This window comes from Lissotriton helveticus, chromosome 3_1 (genome assembly GCF_964261635.1).
Source record: "Lissotriton helveticus chromosome 3_1, aLisHel1.1, whole genome shotgun sequence".
NCBI lineage: Eukaryota > Metazoa > Chordata > Amphibia > Caudata > Salamandridae > Lissotriton > Lissotriton helveticus.
Window position 1 is genome coordinate 736031972 of NC_136061.1, and position 20596 is coordinate 736052567.

General features: G+C 41.7%; 1 protein-coding gene across 3 annotated transcripts in view; it reads right to left on the bottom strand.

Moving 5' to 3' along the window:
* BMAL1 (basic helix-loop-helix ARNT like 1) overlaps window positions 1-20596 on the bottom strand; it is a 659821-nt gene that overhangs the window by 116398 nt on the left and 522827 nt on the right. For all 3 annotated transcript variants that reach the window (XM_078680912.1, XM_078680911.1, XM_078680910.1), the window contains one exon: window positions 12922-13072. In XM_078680912.1, coding sequence (XP_078537038.1) covers window positions 12922-13072 — 151 coding nt within the window. The remainder of the gene's footprint in view (window positions 1-12921; window positions 13073-20596) is intronic.

The following is a 20596-nucleotide window of genomic DNA, read 5'->3' on the forward strand; positions in this document are numbered from 1 at the left end:
AAAAAACTGTGGCCAAATTTAACAAAATGTTGTTCCACACTTAATTTTAGAAGCCAGTATTTAAGCCCCTAATTAGCTGTTCAAGAGGCGAGAGGCTACGATTGATTATGGAGCTACTGGCAATTTTATTGATGCCAAATATTTAGAGCAGCTAGATTTAGACCCAATGAAAGATTAGACCTGAAGCCATCTGAGCTGTAGATGGGACGATGCTGACTTCTGTACCCTTAATTAGACAAATTACTTTAGTGACCCTCTGATGTATAGAACAGCGACTGTCCCACTAGAAAAAGTTGTATGTCATTGATGCACCTCAATTCAAGTGAATTATTGGTATGCCTTGAGATATGCTCCACAACCCAGTCATTGATCGGAACCAGCGAGATGTAGTATTTAGGTTAACATTTGGAAAGACATTTGCAGTTATGTGGAATGAAATGTGACTCACTTATACCATACAGTTGCCACAGACTTTGAAAAAAGACATTGAGATACCCGTGCAATACAAAGAACTTGAAGAGGTTTTCAGTGAGTGAATTGCTGAAACTCTTCTGCCACATCGCAACTATGTCTGACACACTGATTTAACTTTTTTGCCCAACAATTTTGTGCAGCCGATATATATGCCTAAGAGAAGTAAAATCTTAATCAGAGAGAACATTTGAACAAATAGCTATAAAGTTGTTTTACCGGCCATCAAAGTCACCATGCCTCAACTGTAGGGCACTGAACACTGTTATAGTAAAATACAGCTATCCTCTTCCACTCAGCCTCGTTCTCTTGGATCAGGTGCCCATGGCAACAATTCACACCAAAACAGATCTACATGGTGCCTACCTCTGGTCCAAGTTAGAGCCGGAGATAAGGTGAAGACCGTATCTTGACCCATTTTAGACTGTATGAATATTAAAGAAAGCTGTTTGGCCTATGTTATGCCCTGGCAGCATTTAATTAATTTTGCTAACAATGTTCTGCGGAATATCTAGACCAATTTGGTAACATCCATATTGACAATATTCTAATTTATTCAGTCAGAAACAAAACCATTTTGAGAAAACTTGCAACATGCAACATAATTGCCTATTTTACAAAGTGTCCAAATTCAAATTCCATGTCATCGAAGTGGAATGTATTTAGATTTAACTCCTCAGGGGTTGACCATGGCTGTAATGAAGATTCAAGCAGTTCAAGGATGGCTAAGGTCACAAAAAGAAGTACAGAGGTTTTTGGAGTTGTCAACTTTTAATGTCAGATTCATTCACAATTTATCAGCGACAGTTTCCCCAATTACAAAATTATTACCTGAGAACATTTCTAGATTGCCCCGATAAGGTGATCAGGCCCTTCCAACCCAGAAAAAGGCCCTCACTTTGGCACCCATTTTGGAGCATCCAAATGTAGAGATGCCCTTTATAATAAAAGGAAATGCTTCTGATGAAGCCATAGGCACTATCCTCTCACAGAGACATTCTGAGACAGGTCAGCTCCAAAATTTGATTTATCTGTCTAAGTAGTTCCACTCTGTATTACAGAATTATATTATAACGGATAAAAAGCTTCTATCTACCCAAACTGCATTTAAGGAGTGGCAGCACTATCTACCGGGAGGGAAACACCCTGCCACCGTGTTTACGGACCATCCTAGTTCACAGGTTAAGGTCAGCTAGAGCATTAACGTTCTTTGCAGGGTTTGACTTTGTGAGATTTCAGGCACAGTCAGAAAATCAAAAAGCAGATTCATTGGCAAGCTAAAAAGAATGGGACCACCTTATAAACCAAGCAGAAACTCCAAATATAATCCCAGCGCAACATATGAATGGTGCTAACTTTGTGCACGCCCTTTTGGAAGATATTAAAGAAAGCAATTTCATTGACAGAACTAGTAAATTGAGCCGCATTAGAACGAGGCAGAAGAATCAGAGACAATTTATAATTTGAGAGATCTAAATTATATGCATAAACCTCTAAGCTTACAGGCTAATAAAATGTGCCATAAAACCCCAATGTTAGACCATCCAGGAAAAGATAAGACCCAAGAAATTGTAGCTAGACACTTTGGGTGGCTGGGATTGAATTCAGATGTTGGTAAATATGTGACAGATTGTGAAATCTGTACCCAAGCCAAAGCAGATTTATCTAAACATAAGGGACTCTTACTCCCTTTACCTACACCCAAAGACATGCAGGATTTCATTGTCCGCCTGCCACCACAACATCACTGGTGTTGGTTGATAAGACTATTTGAAATGGCATTTTATTGCTTGAAAAGAAGTACAAACAGCCAGCCCAGTTGATGCTCGAAAATAAAGTCAAGTTACACGGTCTTCCTCGAACCACTATATCTGATCGAGATACACAATTTATCTTTCACTTTTGGAAAACCTGTGGTTCACACTTAGGGAATCAGGCATGTGTGTCCACGGGTTTTGGCCCACAAAGTGATGCACAAATGGAAAGGGTGAACCGATACATTTAACAACATTTTAAGTGCTTTCTTAAAGATGCCATTCAGACTTGGGAAGATATTCTTTAGCTTGAGGTACTTGCATATAACGTTGTTCTACATTCATCAACACATTCTTCTTTTTTTTATGTAAACTTTGCATTTCATTCTCACTATGTACAATTGTTAATCCCTGAATTGGATGACTCAGTTCATCATATTTCCGATTAAATTCAAGAATTAACGAACAATGCGCACCAAACAAGAAAGCGTGTTCTTCATGCAAAAGAAAAATAACAAACGTTCGCTGACAGACTTTGACAAAAAGGACCCGGTTACCAAGCTGCCGACAAAGTGTGGTTGTGAACTGAGATTTGTACTTAGTTCAAGCACAAATTTAAGTTCCATCCACGAGTTCTAGAACCGTTTGAAAATATAAAACAAGTAAATCCAGTCATTTTCCAGTTGAAGTCACTTATGACGTTAATAGCTTCAATGGCATACGCAAGAGTAACTGTCAAACTTCCTATTTGATTTCTTGGGCAGGTCATGGGCTCAAAAATGACTACCTGGAGCCTGCACATTTTACTCATGTTCCTCATTTGCTTTGTCGCTTCATGACTACTTAAAAAAACAACACATTGACTTCACGAGATGGGCTTAGAGGGTGGAGTAATGTCGTGTTCAGTGCCTCTGTCCATCTCGCTCACATAATAGCGATCAGGAGGCCAGTCAACCCGACCCATCTGCCAAGTCCCAAAAATTGGTGTGCCCAACCTTGTGGACAGGTTCACCAGAAAGGAAGTTGTTGTTGTTGATGGTGGTGGTTTTACCGGTGACAATTAATCAAAGATGACCATCATTGTCAAAAACTAGTCAAAGAGGGCTGCCATTGCTGAGAACTAGTCAACCGAATAGCCACCATTGCAGTAATCCCACAATATTTAGCAAATCTTGCAAGACTAAGCAAACTCTAGGTGGCCATCTTGGCATGTTTTCTATAAAAGCTGCCTGCACTGGTCAACACTTGCCCGTTATTGACAGTGTTTTCAGAAGGGCAGTTGTAGAACAGCGACTCCTAGCAAAACATATGGGGAGAGAAGAGTTGTAGTTCGGTAACAGTTTAGAGCAGCAGTTTTGGGTTCGTGTGGCGCCTGATGATTGCAAATGGCTAGGAAATAATCTTTGCCTTCAAGTTAAGAAGCAAAAGGGACGCTTATAGTGAAAATGTGTCTTAGAAGCTTTACTGAATTGTTGGGAAATGAGCTTATTTTGCTTTAACGTGAAGAGTGAGTGACAAAAATTAAGGTTGGTTATCCCCTGTGAAGGAGGACACTATAAAGGGTTCAAACCTGGGACCAACAAAATCATTGGTGTTACACTGTATTAGGAACAGGTCAGAGACAGAAACTCATTGAGACACTTCTTCCTTGAGAAAACAAAAGCACTTGTAACAAGGCCCTCTACAGGTGCTTTGTGCCGGCAGGTTTTAAAGGTGAACAAACAGTTTGATTCTTGAAGATAAAATACTATTGTGTTAGCCAGCCAAAACAAATCATTCATAAAACGGATATTGGACTAAGGATCTTACACAATTTCTTTGCAGGTAATTTAATGTTTGGAAAACTGTAAGGTTGGGAATCTTGCAAAGCTGTAATTACTCATTGTTTTCCAGGTGAATCATGACTTATTGTGCCGTTCTTTCATTCCAGGTGTCCTTCACTACAGTACCCATCCTAATATCTATTCCTTTCATCATGCCACTCTGAAACTTTGTGGAACATCCAATCAGAGTTTGAGCTGTCTTATGGTGGGCGTCTGGGAGATACTGTTCCAGAAAATCCTTGGACCTAACAGTTTCTTATGACATGTAAAATGAACAGCACTTTAGTTTTCAATTTTGAACTGTTGTCTATATTTGCTAATGGCGCTGAAAGCCGTATCTTTAAGCAGTCATACGTTTTCGCTGTAGAGATTTCCTGCCTCTCAATAAACCTATTTTTTTACAGATTTTATTTTCCTCATGCTAAAGAGTTGTGTTTTGAAGGCATAAGCAATTGGCCTGTTTTAGACAAATAAAGTTGGCAACATTATCCAATATGTGTTGAACACCACTGTCATTTGATCAAGTATTATCTGCATAGATTAAACCATTTATGAGTATGTCCACTAGTTTTTGAGGGGAAGAGCATACCTCGTTCAGAGGTGTCTCTGTTTTTCCCATATAAATGTGAAACAGCTGTGGAAATAAAAGGGTCCCCTGCTTCTGGCCACATTTGTTGTATATCTTTGTGGGCACATACTTCAGTTCTCCCAAAGTGTATCCTTACGAAATCCCAGCATGCAGTTTTTTGTATTCCTCTCAGTAGAAGGGCATTTGTTTCCAACTCCTGGAGTTTCCTCCATAGTACACCCCAGTCTAACTGATCAAAGACAGCTGTATAGTCGACAATGGAAATTTGAAACATCACTCTTACTCTGTGAGGAATGACTGTCAATAAAAGGGTCTTTTCCAGGCTTCAGGAAACAGGCCTAAAAGTGTTTATTGGGAGAAAATTTACTAGGCTTGGAAATCTTGCAAAAATAGCTCAGAAAGCACGTTTGCTTCAAGATCTCAAACAGCTGTTAGTCTATAGTTAGCCAGATTGTCAATGGCTCCTTTGTTATTATTTGGTAACAAAATTCAGCCCTTCCACATATCAAGTAGCATATCTGAATTTCTCACCATGCTGGTAAGAAGGGCTAAGAATGAGCCGAGAAATCCAGAGGAAGAGTTAAATTCCCGAAACACCTTTTTAACCCTAGTGTTAAGGGTCAGGCACTGAACATTTCCCATCACTATTTCTTCTTTTTTTATAGTCCACATTGAGGGCTTTCATTAAAGGTCATCTTTGCCTTAATAAGCTGGCTCTAATGGACATGTAGAAACACAAACAAGGAAACAAAGCAATCAACAAATGTTTCAAGCATGAACTAGCATTATTAGTAATAAAATGCTGTAATCTTGAACATTTGCAATGGTTTAAAGTATACAAATGGCTATTGAAAGACCTTTTGGAGAGACGAGGGACCCAACATGGGAAATAATTTTATAAAATTGACCCAAAAAAAAAAAGAGATTTTAACATTTATTAAGAACTGACCAACTGTTATGTCCTTGAAAATATCCCACACAACATAGATCAACAATGAAAAGCTCTACTGTAATTGTAAAATACAATAATAATAAAATAAATATCTGGGGTGCATTCACAATTCACTTCAATACTTTTCTGTTAACCATAAGCCAAGGAAATCCTCTTTCACTTCGTTCAAATCAGTTCCTGAGGAATAAATGTCCAAAGCTTTCAATCTATATCAGTGGCATCAGTCCTCGTATTCTACACGATTAAAGTCTTCTCTGATACAATGAATGACACCTTGATCAGTTCCTCACAGTTCCTCACTGGTCATGGCAGAGTCTCTAACCATGTGAAACCTGCAATCATCACCCCATTCCTGAAAAAGCCCAGTGCAGAGTCTCCCACCCCACGCCATGTCAAAGCAAACCGCTGTTTGATCTCCAATCTCTTACAACGTTCCAGAAAGAAATAATAATGGACCAACTGTAAAAATACATGAAGCAACAACCACTGCTACACAATGCTCAATGAGGGTTTAGGCCTGGTGGAGGAATATAATTAGTACTGGCTAATATCAGCAAACAACTACTCATCACTCTTGATCAGGTCCAGCAAAGCTCCACTGATTATACTTCATCCCTCTACAGCAAAAGATACTGTCGATTCATAATATTCTGCTGACTGCAGTGGAAGAATGGTTTGCAGTCTCTGGAAATAGTCTAAACTAGATGAGATATTTCCTCACTGAACAAACTCAACTGGTACACCTTTTATCATCAGAATCGTCCTCCCACAGCCTACAGTGTGGTGCTCCAACAGGCTATGCTCTATATCTTCTATCTTCACGTATTTATGGGAACCCACCTACTAGCTAATTTAAGGTACATTTGCAGATCTACGCAAGCAATACCCAAATCTATATCTGAATAGAAGATAACGTAGTAATTGAGACTCATTCCGCCAGACATTCAGATTACCAGTTGGTCAAATGCAGCAAACTTTCACCGTGTTTAGACATGAATAATTTATGTAAGTGTTTTATCAGACTTTTGTTGTTAGATCCACCCAATGATTCAAAGAGAGGTATAGTGATATGTTTGATAGTAGTAAAAAGGGCTGAGCATGGTTAACACATCAAATCTAAAAACACGGCTGTTAGACCTTGCACCCTTGGCGTGGGTCTCCCTTCCATTTTTGCTGTTGCCTCATGTATTTTTGCTGGTATTAGATGCTTTGGGCACTGTGCCACTGCTGTCCAGTGCCACAGTGCAAGTGCTCCCTACTGTAAATTGATGTATTAATCAGTGGTTCCATGTTTGGTTATTTGGTTTACGTGTCAGACCCTAGTCTAGTGCACTGAGTGTGCCCAGGGTGTGTAAATCCAAATGCTGCTGGTGGGACTGCAGCACTGGTTGTGCCACCCACAGAAGCAGCCTTGTAAATGTATCTAAGGTCTGCCATTGCAGAGCCTGCGTGCAGTCTGGTACTGTCATACTGACTGGGCAAGTGCACCCACTTGCCAGTCCCTAAACCTTCCCTTTTCTTCATATCAGTCACCCCTATGGTAGGCCCAAGGGCAAGGTGCATTGTAAGTATAAGGTAGGACAAGCCCTGATGTGTGTAGCATGTCTTAATAGTGAATTACAACCATTTTCGTTTTTCACTATTGAAAGGCTACCTGTTCTCCATAGGCCAGAATGTGTAGTTAGAGTTATTAAATCTTATAATCCTAACTGTCTCAGAGAACATGGTAGAAATTCAAGTTTAGTATGCCTGAACTTAGAATAATAAAATACATATTTTAGTGAAGTTGATTTTAATATTCTGTGTTCGCAAATACCACTTTTAGAAAGTAGGTATTTGCTTGTCTAACCATTCAAACCTGCCTCTGCTAGGTTGTGTATTCCTATGTCTGGTTTTGTGAGTGACAGGGCTGGGGAATTCCAGGAGACAGGCCGAGTGACCCGGTGGTGAATAGAGAGATCTGTATCTAGATGGGAGGGAGGAGTTGCACCTGAACCTTGAATAGGGCTGTGCCTGCCTTCCACAATGCTGGCTCCACCCCCTGGGGAGCGGCTTATGTCTCTGCCCTGCACACTGAAAGAAGAGAAGGAGTCCTGTAAATAAAGTGCTCCAGGACTCTACTTGCCTTCCACACCACTGGCTCCACCTCCTGTGGGGCGTCTGATGTGCATGCCCAGCACAGTGAAAGGAAAGGAAAAGTCTGGTAAACAGAGTGCTTTAGAACTGGTTTGGACTGGGCAAAGGCCCCTCTCCCCTCAGAGAATAAAGGATTTTCGGGTATAAATATTGGGACCCTGATCCCATGAAATTAAATCACTTTGGACTACAAGAAGAAACCTTTACTCAGCCGCGGCCGGTAGTGTGAGTACTGGCCGGGCGGTGACGTGGGGAGGGGGAGGGGAAGGGTGTGGGGGTAGTAATGTATGGATGACGGACCTGAACAGGTAAGTAAATATATAAATAAATAAAACAAATTTAGTTGCGTGCACTGCATCGTATTTGGTGATGCAGTGCGCGCAACGAAATTCGTTTTATTTATTTATATGTTTACTTACCTGTTCAGGTCCGTAATCCATAGATTACTACCCCTCACCCTTCCCCCCCACCCCCCACGTCACCGCCCGGCCGGTACTCCCACTACCGGCAGCGGCTGCCTTTACTGAGGAGAGGAACCTGAAAAAACTGAGGAGAGACTATTCCCAAGCTGAAGAGCAGCTTAGGGGATTGGCCTGCAGGGGTTGCCTTACTGCCAGAGGAAGGAGAAAGGAACTTTATGTACTTAGCTTTCAACTTGTGAAGGAACTTCAAGGGCTTGGAAAAGAGCTTGCCTCCTGCTGAAGTCTCAGGGACAACAGACTTCAACCCCCAGCGCCACAGAGTTCTTTGGAAGTGCCTGCTGCTGTTGTGGGCCTTCTGAGGGACTGTGTGTCGCAAGGAGCAGGAAGCGTGACTCAACGAGAAGAAGCGTGTTGCCGTCGCTGTGCCTGCCGTCGCAACTCGGAAGGAGGGTGTCGCCGCTGGAACTGTCGCACTGCACCGCATCGGAGAGAAGCGTGCCGCAACGAATAGGAAGCGTGTCGCCGTCGCTGCTATCACAACTCCGAAGGAGGGTGTCGCCTCTGTAGCTGTCGCACTGCACCGCATAAGGAGAAGAATCTCGCAACGAGGTCGGAGCGGGTTGCCGTCGCAACTCCGAAGGAAGGTGTCGCCGCTGGAACTGGCTCACTGCACTGCATCGACCAAGAGCACCTCGCATCCCCGAGAAACACGCTGCCGTCGGAGCTGCTGCCGTCGCATCTTGGATGTCGCCGCTGGAGTTGTCGCGTCGAGCGGAAGCTTCACGCATCGTGGGAGAAGAGCGCCGCCGCTGGAACTGTTGTCATCGCATCGTAAGGGTGTCGCCGCTGCAGTCCACGCATCGAACCGAGAACTTTTCGCATCCTCGAGAAGCGTGCCGCATCTGGAAGAACTTCACGTCTTTATTTCTTTGTATCTGAACTTTGCCGCATTTCCCATCGCTACGACATTGCTTGTCGTGGAAGCGCAACGCAACCTAAGGTACATTGACACAGTGTCGCATCTAAGAACTGAACTGAACTAGGCTTAAATCTACCATCTTAAAGTAATCATAGTGTGTATTTTTGTCATTTATGGTCTTGTGGTAACTCTATATAAAGTCTACTTATTTTTTAAATAAAACATGTGTGGTGTCCATTTGTAGTGTTGTCACTGGGTTACTGTATGTGGTCACAACTGCTTAACTTACAACGCCTCTGAAGTAAAGCCCTTCTGCTCGTGCCAAGCTACCAAGGGGGTGAGCAAGGGTTATTTTAGGAGTGTAATCCCCTTATCCTGACTAGAGGAGAGGATCCCTATTTGTCACAAGTACCTACCTGTGCCAACTAGAGACCCCCAATCCTAACAACAGCACTAAAAAACAATACAAGACATACTACACACAAAAGATTCTGAATCTACAGGGACATAGATCACACGCTTATAGTTTCAGGTATGGAGGTGAAGATGCAGTATTTGACTCTTCTGATTTCCCCATGCAAGAAAGTCAAGGCATACTAGAGTCATAGTCAGTAAAATAAATATTTTTTAGGGGACACTATTAATATCTACTCCAACGTTAATTATGGTTAGGCATTCCACAGAAATATTACCGGAACATAAAGGTATGGCCTTTCCACTATCCTAATGCTAGACTATGAACTGGCTCGAGCTACAACCCCCGTAGTCTCAGGCATCGTGGGGCACTACTTTATGGACTAATGTGGACTGAAAATGTCTATTTTGTGTGTAGACAGGAGACATTTTACTCCCATTTGGGCTGTAAGGGAGTGGCTTCATTCACTAATGTATTTTTTAAAAACTATAAATTTTTTAGGAGTCAACCTGTATATTTAGCATGCTGTACGACTTATGTTTATAGAATTAATCTAATTTCTTACCGCCTTTTTAATATTAAAAAAAAAAAACAGATTGCCTATCCAACATCATCAACTGTTTAGACTATATCCAACACAGGATGAGAGAACATTTCCTGTTGAAGAAATCCTGGCACATGTCTCACCTAAATATGGTCTGCTCATCTTGGACCTATATCAATATATACAAATTTCCTAAAGCCAAAAATATGTAAATCATTTTTAGTCAGTATAAGACTCCTAGTCAAACAAATGTGACTACTGTGAAGGGCACCAACATGCAGCACTCCACGATCTGAACAAATCTCGGTTTTCAAAATACCCATGGATTTGAGTTTACAAGATGGTTTCTTATGGGATGTATGGGCTATTGTAATGTACCTTGTACAGAACCTGATTAGCAGTTTCCAATGTCATGCCACCAAAATGCGGCTGAATTTGCCAAATCAGTCTTGTAAGCACTCCGCAAGTTCCCAGCAAATACCAAGATCAGATTACAAATACTGTGCATTACTCATAAGGCATACTGGAACAAAGGCTTGATACAACAAAATCTGGCCCCACACTACAATCCTTCCAAGAACCTTTGTCTTTGACTTTCAACAATTAATGCCTTAACACTTAGTGAAGCTTGTGAAACATGGTGGCCAATGTTTAGATGCATAAGGACCCAAACTGTTAAATGGTTCGGGCCCCCGAATTAGAAACTAACTAAAATACCTCATTCAGGAAATTATTTAAAAACAAACTCTTCAAGAATGCATCTTCATGAATTCACCTTTGAGATCGCATTCAAAAAGTTGGGGTTGATGGGTTTCACCTTGTTCCACTTGACTACAATAACCTATGTTGTGTACAATCTGTATGATAGTACTATGATAGGTATTTGTAGCACTGCGATATGTAGCATTACACCAACAACCATTTCAAAGTTATCACAAGATGACAACAATGACTCTACAAAACACCTACTTATGGTGTTTATTACAGTTGGAATGATCATTTTCTATTCTCCAGACTCGCTGGCGATACCCCCTTTTATGATTTTAAACATTTCCATCCACCTCAGATTGATATAAAGGTGTTCAGTTCTTCGAGTTACTTCTTGGCACTCCTTTATTCTACAAATCTTGCCATGAACATCATCTGGATTAGGATTTCTATTTACCTTTCGTAGGCAAGAGAGTAATTTACCTTTCTTTGTTCTATCATGACCATTTTAAATTGTAAGCACCATATTTTTGCAGGCTGGGGCAGAGGTGGGGATCACAAAAGGTACCAGATTGGTTAGTAGATCAACCCAAGAAGATACCATAGGTATCCCTTGAGTCGCTAATTCCTTCAGGTTAGAGAGGAATATTTGAAAAAGCAAACCACCCTTGCAAACCAATGCATTCTTTGGTGTTCTGCAGTACCTCTATTTATCCCTCTACTATCAAAGGCAGGCTGTTCCAGCCATCCAAGTTCAAGGCTATAAATTAAGGGAAATGTTTGCTTTAGAATCTAGGTACATGGAGGCGAATGCAAAATCGCTAATGTCCAGGGTCAAATTACATCACAAATCTGTCATCCCTAGTCTTTTTTCGCTTCTCTCAAAATGATCCATGTGATTAGTTCGTATGATTGCGCTTCTCCCTTCCATAACAAGGCTCAAAAGCAAAGACAATCGTTATGGGTGTCCCTTATACTAGTGTAGAATTACTGATTCTGGCTGGCACTCCCACACCATAAATACAGGGATTATAATTTATAGCCCGGGAAGATCTGGTAGTATTCTAGTGGTCCAATTATGAGTGTTCCCCCCCCCATTCCTCGAAATGCATCAGGACCAAATCTGTGTCTACTTACCACCTGCTTGAAGCAGGTGGTAAATGAGTGTGAGGGATGTAGAATGGAGGAGGCATCTACTGCTCTTCCGATTATGCAGGCGGGTGGGCCGAGGATAGGTGCAACAGCTACCCATAGCCTCCAGAGAACTTTGCGTGACTCTGGACCCAGGATTACTGGGTCCAGTATTTGCAGACTCAGTAACTCTTGGTCTGGACATGCTGGGTAAGTTCCAATGGCTCAGAGAAATGACAAGGTAGGAGAAGTTCTGCTGACAACAAGGAAGGACCGGAGAAAGAGTTCAATGGGCAGATTTACAAATTGATCCTGTTAAAGATAAATTTAGCGGCTCAAATGTACAGTTTCTTGACTATTATTTGTAAGTCCATTTGTAGTCGTAACGGGAACACAGTAAAGCCATGCCATTCTAAAGTATTACTAGCTATACATACATTTCTTATTGATTCGTGGACCATAACAAAAACAAACTGTGTGGAGAAGTTCAGGACGTAGAAAAACCCCAAGAGCCATTTTCCCTTTATTTAGAGACAATGCTCTGTTAAGAGAGGCCATTGAAGCCATGAGGAGATACAGATTTGCAGAACTGAAGTAGGAATAGATGGATGGATGGACAGATGAAGACAGAAGGCTCTTAAGTGTGGAGAAGCGTGGCTCAGTGGTTAGAGGCGGCAGACCCGGAAGCTGAGATCGACCGTGGACCAGGGTTCGATTCCCTGCCTCGGCGGGTCTCGTGCTCAAAATTCCACGGACTCGACAATTCTCGCTCTGGTGCCTACTCAACTCACGGGGTCACACTCTGCGACTCTGGGCAATAGCTTGCTTAATCTCCACTACGGCCCCTCGCGGCGGGATGCCTGGCTTTCACCTTGTGGACACCCTGCCAGGGTTTCTCACAGGGGAATACCAGGACGGGTTCCCTAAGCAAGCGCCGGGACGCTTACGGGCAGCTGTGCGCTTTACAAGTCCAGCACATTTACATTTATATTTACCTATCATTAGAACCACGTTTAATATGTTTAAGGTGGAGTAGTGTTTTAAGAAAAATACTTACGAGACAACAGTGTTGGTAGAGACAATGTATTCTACTTCTTTGGTCCAAGGGTTCATGAAACTGAACCATCGACTTCTTAACGTAATAAAAGATCCATCTTTTATTTTAAATTTGTAACAATTTGTTGTAATTTTTTCTCCGGTCTGTAAAACTAAGCAAATTGGATCATGTTACAAACATCAATGTCTGACTACAAATATATAACATGTATGAAAACATTAAGCATTATTGCATTAGTCAACTCATCCCATTTCTCGCTGACTCACTGCATCTTCAAACACATTTATTATAGAATAGACTGTATGTCTGAAAGTTGGAAGACTTTTCATTTGAAAAAATATAAACTACAGATAGGGCCATATGTATCAAGCTAATTAACATTCGCAAATTCTGCGAATTTCGGCCTTTGCGAATGCTAATTAGACAAATGGTATGTATCAAACAAGTTTGATGCAAAATAAGGAATAGCAAAATTTGCAATTCCTTATTTTGCGATTGCACTTAAGGAATCGCAAATTTTGCGATTCCTTAAATGCAATGTATCAAACAAAAAATATTAAAAAAATGACATTAAGGATTCGCAAATTACCACCAACTTCTAGTTGGTGGTAATTTGCGAATTCTTTTCAAAAATCTTTTTTCCAAAAAACAAAAGGTGCCATATGACACCCATACATGCCCTTAGGGCATGTATGTGCGCCATATGCCCCCAAATGTCTTTTTCAGGGGTGCAGCAGGGTGTTCTTGAGACAACCCTGCACCCTTGAAAAAATTCCTAATTTGCGATTAGCTAATTGCTAATCGCAAATTGCCCCTTCATTCCTATGGGCCTCCTGGCCCATAGAAATGAATGGGTAATTTGCGATTAGCAATTTGCTAATCGCAAATTAGGAATGGTAAGGAATCGCTATTAAATAGCGATTTTGTACATACATACCGTTTTGCGAATTCCAAATAGCGATTCCTTAAAATTCGCTATTTGGAATTCGCAAAACGGAAGTATGATACATATGGCCCTTAGTGATTCAACAAACCTAAGACCAGAACATGACCTGGCTATCATATTGCATAGGACTGCACGCAGAGCTAGAAGCATTGAAGAGAACCCATTGCATTTATCAGCCTAACTGTTTTATATAGCACTCCAGGCCTAAACTGACTAGAGAATCAGGGTGATTTCAGAAGAAAAACAGTTACATTTTTAAACAAACATATTACAACATAAATGGTATCTCTTTAGCAGTAAACCGATATCAGGGGGTTGGGTTTAGGAAGGTACAAGAAGTCAAGAGACAGACTTAATTCAAATGTCAGGAAAGGTGAACTTTTATATATCGCCTGCATGATAGAAGAGAAGGTTTGGTCCTTAAATCAACCGCCAGAGGGGTCCACAGTCTGGCTGCAGCTCCCTAAAAAGATTGATTTATTTACTATGCAAGACATTGCGCTTTAATGAATGCCTCTCTTTCAAGTAAAAATAGTACAGATTGTAAATTATGTTTTTCAACCTTTCTTAAGCATATCCCCTCCTTTTGACTTTTGATGTGGACTGTGCAAAGAACGCCGACCACTTCCACACCTCCTGTGCTTTTTCATCAGTCATGTGATCTGAATTGCAAATTCTTTTCACCGGAGTATAGCACTCATCAAGAGTGGAGTGAGCGGGAGAGGAAGGACACCTATCAGCCACCGCCCTGGCAGTGGGGCTCCTACAGTAATTTAGGAGAAGAATCTTGTGGATTTCAGTTCCATTATCCCATCGGTCCCTCTCTAAACCATCATTTATGAGTCTTGGGCTACCTGATGAGAAGCAGCCCCTTACCTCTGTCCACCACTGCCTTCCTCTGTGTGCTCCACAACTAGGTGCTGCTAAGATATTATCTGACAAACAGCAGTACTCTGTTATGAAACAGGGAGGCAGGCCTGTTTAGTCTTCCCATTCATGAAGGAAAACTAGTTCGATCTATTGTTTTTTTCTTCTCTTATAATTACTGTTTCCCAGACAAAGTTTAGAGTGGCCTCCTATTCTGCTGGTTTGAATTTTTCACAAACGAAATAACTAGATTCTACAGCGTTTCGATTTAAGTGGGTTTAAATTAAAAGCAACAGTGTTTATTGCAAAAGGTCAGGATAGTGGATCTGGGTTGGATTAGACCTTGTCTGGCACTGTTGGTAGCGTGCTGAGTGCTGACAAAGTAGAAGATACAGTGAGTCCACTATATTGTAATTCCCTAATAAGTATATTGCTACCTCAGGTCTAAGGTTTCATCATACTGGTAGGCGATATCTTTGCTGCCTAACACCCCAGGACCAAAGTCCCTGCCCCCCTTTTTGTTCCCTTAGGGGTTGGAGGGGGGGGGGGTTCTGGCTTAGCCTGGTCTACATCTATCCAACATGGTCAAGCCGGACGCCAACCAGGCTAAGCTAGCCTTTGACGGGGCAAAAACTGCACTAGAGAAAGATGCCGAACTGAACAGAGCAACGGTGGCGATGTGCAACTGGAAACAGAGGACACACAGATGATGTCAAGGTGCTCCTCTTGAGAATGGGAGGCAGTTTGGTGAGCATTGACTCCAAAATTGACTCTCTGACTTACAGATTAGACAGCATGATCAATCCATTGAATAAGCAGCACACAAGAATTAACATGGCTAAAAGAAGCATCTCTGATATTGAAGATGACGTGTTAGAGCAGTTGAAAATACAAAAGGAAACTAGAGCGGATCTGTAAAAAATAAAAGTCAAATACTAAAACCTCGAAGCGCCGGCTAGGAGCAATAATGTGCATTATTGGGATTGCCACATCTACGAATATGGAATAGGCTGAACTGAAGACCATGCAGAGAAAACCCATATGTGGCAGGGAAATCCTATTTCATGCCCACAGACAGGTCACTTGCCCAGATGCTGATAATGGGTGCACCTCTCTTCCCGATCATTGCCAAATTGCTTACCTACAGAGATCGTGATAAAATTTTGCAGCTGGCAAGTGACAGAAATGGCATGAGGGCAAATCGATCACTTTACACAATTAGTGCAAGACGCTCGGAGGAAATTGAAAGATCCAAACATACAATATGCTATGTTATACCCAGCATGATTGAGCTGTACTCATAAATGGTAAGTTACATGTGTTCACAATACAGAGGAAGCACAATAATAAACTAGATACAGTAAGAAATCTGAGTAGGTCCTGTCCGACTATCCCCACAATTGACCTCAGCCATGTGGAATGACTTTGTAACCCCTCCGGTGCGCAACTTATTGAAAACACTACTGAAGTCGCAGATAACTACAGCACTGTACTGGTTTATGAGATCTGGTGGTGACTGGTGTATGGTGTTCAGTGTCCATCTGATCACTCAGCTGCCTATCTTAATATATTTTCTAACAATGGCCACCTGCAAGCATTATTGAGTGTCTGGACTCCTAAAGCGTATGGTATGAGTGAACTGTCACTTCCTTATTAAAAAGTTACCTGTTTTAATTATGTTTATGTTATGATGGAGCTCTCTGAATGGGGTTCATAGAGAATTTGGGGCTTGATGTGGGTGGGAGAGGGATGGGGTGAGTTTTAAGGCAGTATGTTTGCCCATCGGTAGGGGCCTGCATATAGCTCACATGTATCAAACTGTTAGTAGTAAAACTAACATACAGACATATGGTAATGTAATCTAGGACATTCATCTCACGCAGAGCTAGGCCTGGAAATATCAGATTCATGATGCGGAACATAATTACCATAAAGCTAGACAAATGATAGCATATATTAAAACGCATGAAATTGGTGAGGTCCTGCTATAGAAAACCTACACTGATCCAGCAAGTAATAGTTAGGGGTGTGGCGGGCTTGGTGAGGAAGGGTGTACATTTCAGATCCCTAGATGTGATAGCACATGCAGAGAGTAGATACCTGCTTGAGCAAGACCACCTTTGCTCTACAAACATCTGCATCAGTGATATATACGGCACCAACTATGAAGACCCTGACTTTCCCCCCAGAATTGGTAACTGACTTCTGCCGGTCTGCGTGAAACTGTGTTAGGTAGGTATTTCAATATTACTCTGAGACCACAGCTGGACAACACAGGGGCAGGGGAGGTTGCAATGTTAAATCGAGAGATGCCCTATGGGACATCATTCATCACTAGGAACCACTGGACTTATAGCACATCCTATATCCAAACACTAGCAAATACATGTTTTACACAGCCGTCCGTGGATCTTTTTTATAGATCGACTATTGTCTGGGCTCAAGAGAGGTGCCAGGTTTGGAAATGGCTATATCTCACCTTCTTAGAACATTGTCAGATGATTCTCCCGTGATCCTCCCCTTACTCTTCCCAATAGCACATACCCACACAATCTCTGGTTATTACAACCTAATGAGCTTTTTGGGTTTTTAAAACAGAAATTGGACAGGTAATACAAACATATTTTTAGGAAAACAAGGGACCAGTTGCTATATATGCCCTGTGGGAAGCATTTAAAAAGGTTGTCAGAGGAGAGTGTATATCAAATGGGAATGGGATACTGAGGATACTGTGAGATCGACTGACCATATTAGAAGCTGAAATAGCAGAACTTCAACAAGCTCCAATTGACCAATCAGACACAGCAACACAGGCAAAATTAAATGCAAAAAATATTAGACTTTCACAACACAGCAGAGAGGCAAATATGCTGCGGCTCATAGATATGGCGAGGGTGATAGACCTGACTGTTCACTAGCCAGACTGATACGTCTGGCTTGAGCCTCTTCAGAGATTGGCTCAATTGAAAATCAGTCTGCAGTTCTTTATAAAAAAAAGAAAAGTTGACATCTTACAAACCTTTGCGGATTTCTACGCTAACATTCATTTAAGATTGATTTAACCCCCCTAAAGATCTAAATAATAATCTTTGTAGAACGACCCTGACGTGGCTTAAAGCTAATCACTGTGAAATATTATGCACCCCATAAACAATTGAAAAAATGTAAACGGTTATTAAAATCTTGAAAAAAAGGCTTGGGTCCTGGGAGGCAGGGCTTTCCGGCTGAATGTTATAAAGAATATGTAGACCTCCTTGCCCACCTTTCTACACGCTGTATACGAATGTATGACGTTACAGTGCATACATTTACAATGCATGCCTTTACAACGCAGTTTTTACATCGCAACATCCTTTACAACGCATTCTTTTACATAGCATGCCATTCCATCGCATTTTCAGAAACTACCTTTACAACGCATTCCATTACATTGCATTATACCTTTATAACACATACTATTACAATGCATAGCATTACATTGCATGTAAGGTAAATGTTGGATAATATAGGGGTAATAATTACTATTCTAACTCCAGTGAGTGCACCAGTAGGGTAAGTGTCAGATAGTGTAAGGGTACTATGTGTTGTAATCATGCGTTGTAATGACTTGCGATGTAAAGCCTGCGTTGTAGTAACATCCATTGTAATGACAAGCATTGTAGTGACATGAAATGTAATGGCTGCGTTGTAATGACATGCTATGTAAAGGATGTTGCGATCTAATTACTGCTATGTAAAGGTAGTGCGATGTAATGACTGCGTTGTAAAGGTTGTTTCCCGCTGTATACAATAAGGTCTTTGAATCCGATATTAGCCCCACCTAGATGCGTGAGGCAATAGCAATAACAATGTTAAAGCCCAACAAACCCCCACTACAATGCGACTCTTATCAACTGCTGTTTCTTATTAATGTGGACAACAACATTCTAGCCGAATCACTGGCCAATTGACTGTTTCCATTACTCACATGGTTGGCCAAATCTGGATTTACTCCGGGCAGTTCTAGTGCCGACAACTTAACTATTCTGTTTGGTATTACTCACCAAGTTTCTCCTAATACATAGGCAGTAGCCCCTTTTGTAGATACCCACCAAAGTATTTAACTCTACGGAAGGGCCCTTTTTCATTACAGTCCTGGAGCGTATGGCCACGGGCAAAGTCATGATTAAGTGGATGAGCCTCCTACACACAGAGCTGAGTGCCAGGGCGCAGGTTAACAGGTTGAAGTCCGCCCCCAATTCCCATATGCAGAGGCACCAGGCAGGGGTGCGCACTGTCTATCATTCTCTTGGCTCTTATAGTTGAACCACTTAATAGTATTATCACAGAATACTTTCATCACCAAGGCATAACATTGGTTCCCATATAATTGCTCACTCAATGTACCCTGATGGTAGTTTGCAATTGAAAGATCCCAAAAATAATACCCCCTTATCAAAGAAAGACTGGTGAGAGCTTTGGGTGTGGTAAAATCTTTGAAGATTGTGAAGACGTATTTGCTGTTGTTGGAGCTACCATTTATTTGTTTGACTAGGGCTTTACTCTTGGTTTCTCGGATGAGGTGGTGGTACATCCTCTGGGTGGCTATGCAGGTAGCTTTTTCAACTTCCCCTTTGCTGGGTCTCCATTTCAACTCCAGTTGTTTGCAGTGTCGCTTAGTCATTCATTCTGAGGTCTTCTGTGTACCAACTGGCTTTTGTTTTATTTTTAGCTGTGTTGCTTCATTGGTGATCCACTTGTTGAAGTTCTTGATGTCGTGTAACAAGATGTCTGTGAGTTCCAGTTTGTTCCCATGTAGGGTGGTCATCTAGTCCACTTCTGTTAGGTTGTTCGGGTGTCAGCGTGCTGGGCCTGCTGTGGGGGGCTTCTGGGTTGATGGATGTTGATTGTAAAACTGACTATGGTATGGTCTTTCCAAGTGACAGGTCTTGAGGTGTTGACTGTAATGTGAAGACAATATCTAGTATGTGTCCAGGATATGGCCCTGCCCACCTGAACAGCTGCATTCACTTCCACCAACTTCCAGATACCTCTGCTCTGCCAGTCTCTCACTAACACACACTCCATCAAAACACAAAAGCAGAGCAGGGGGGTGCATGCTAAATCCTGGAACGACCTCACGCAACACATCAGAGCCTCCTCCTTTCTTCCGTATTTTCTCAAGCAGCTGAAGACCTGGCTTTTCGATTAAGTCACCAGGGCTGGCTTCACATACCTGAAACAGAGCGCCAGGATACCCTCATGGGGGATTAGCGCTCTATAAAAAATAGATACCATAACAATTTGGAAGCATATCAGGTCTTAAAATAAACTGGGCAAAGTTGATGATGTTCCCATTAACCAGCAGCACAACAAGTCCTGCCCTCTCAGTTCCATTAAAATGGCAACTCGAATCTCTAAGATACCTATGTATTTAATATCACTGGTACCCAGGGGGTCATAATTAGAAGAACATTATGCACAACGCATGACTTCCATTACACAGCTGGTTGAGTAATGGATCAAATTACTGCTGTCTGTGGCAGGTTGAATTGTGCTAATGAAAATAGTTCTCATTCCAAAGCGGATATATTTATTTCAAAATATTCCAAACCCTCTCTCACATACTAGCTTTGATCAATGAATGTCTTTGATGGTGCGTCTGGCATGGGCAGGACGGCAGTCTAGAATTGCTTGGTAGAAACAGACCATGGCTTACAAAATGGTCCTCTAAACCACTAAGGAGTCAGGGGAAGATGAGGCAACACTACTGCCCCTCTGCACAATACAACAAAAACAAAAGAAGTAGGTTGCCCATACCAATGCCATAAGCAAGGACACCGTGGTTGAATGTGGAGATCTAATTGCTGTAAGTCTTGTGTA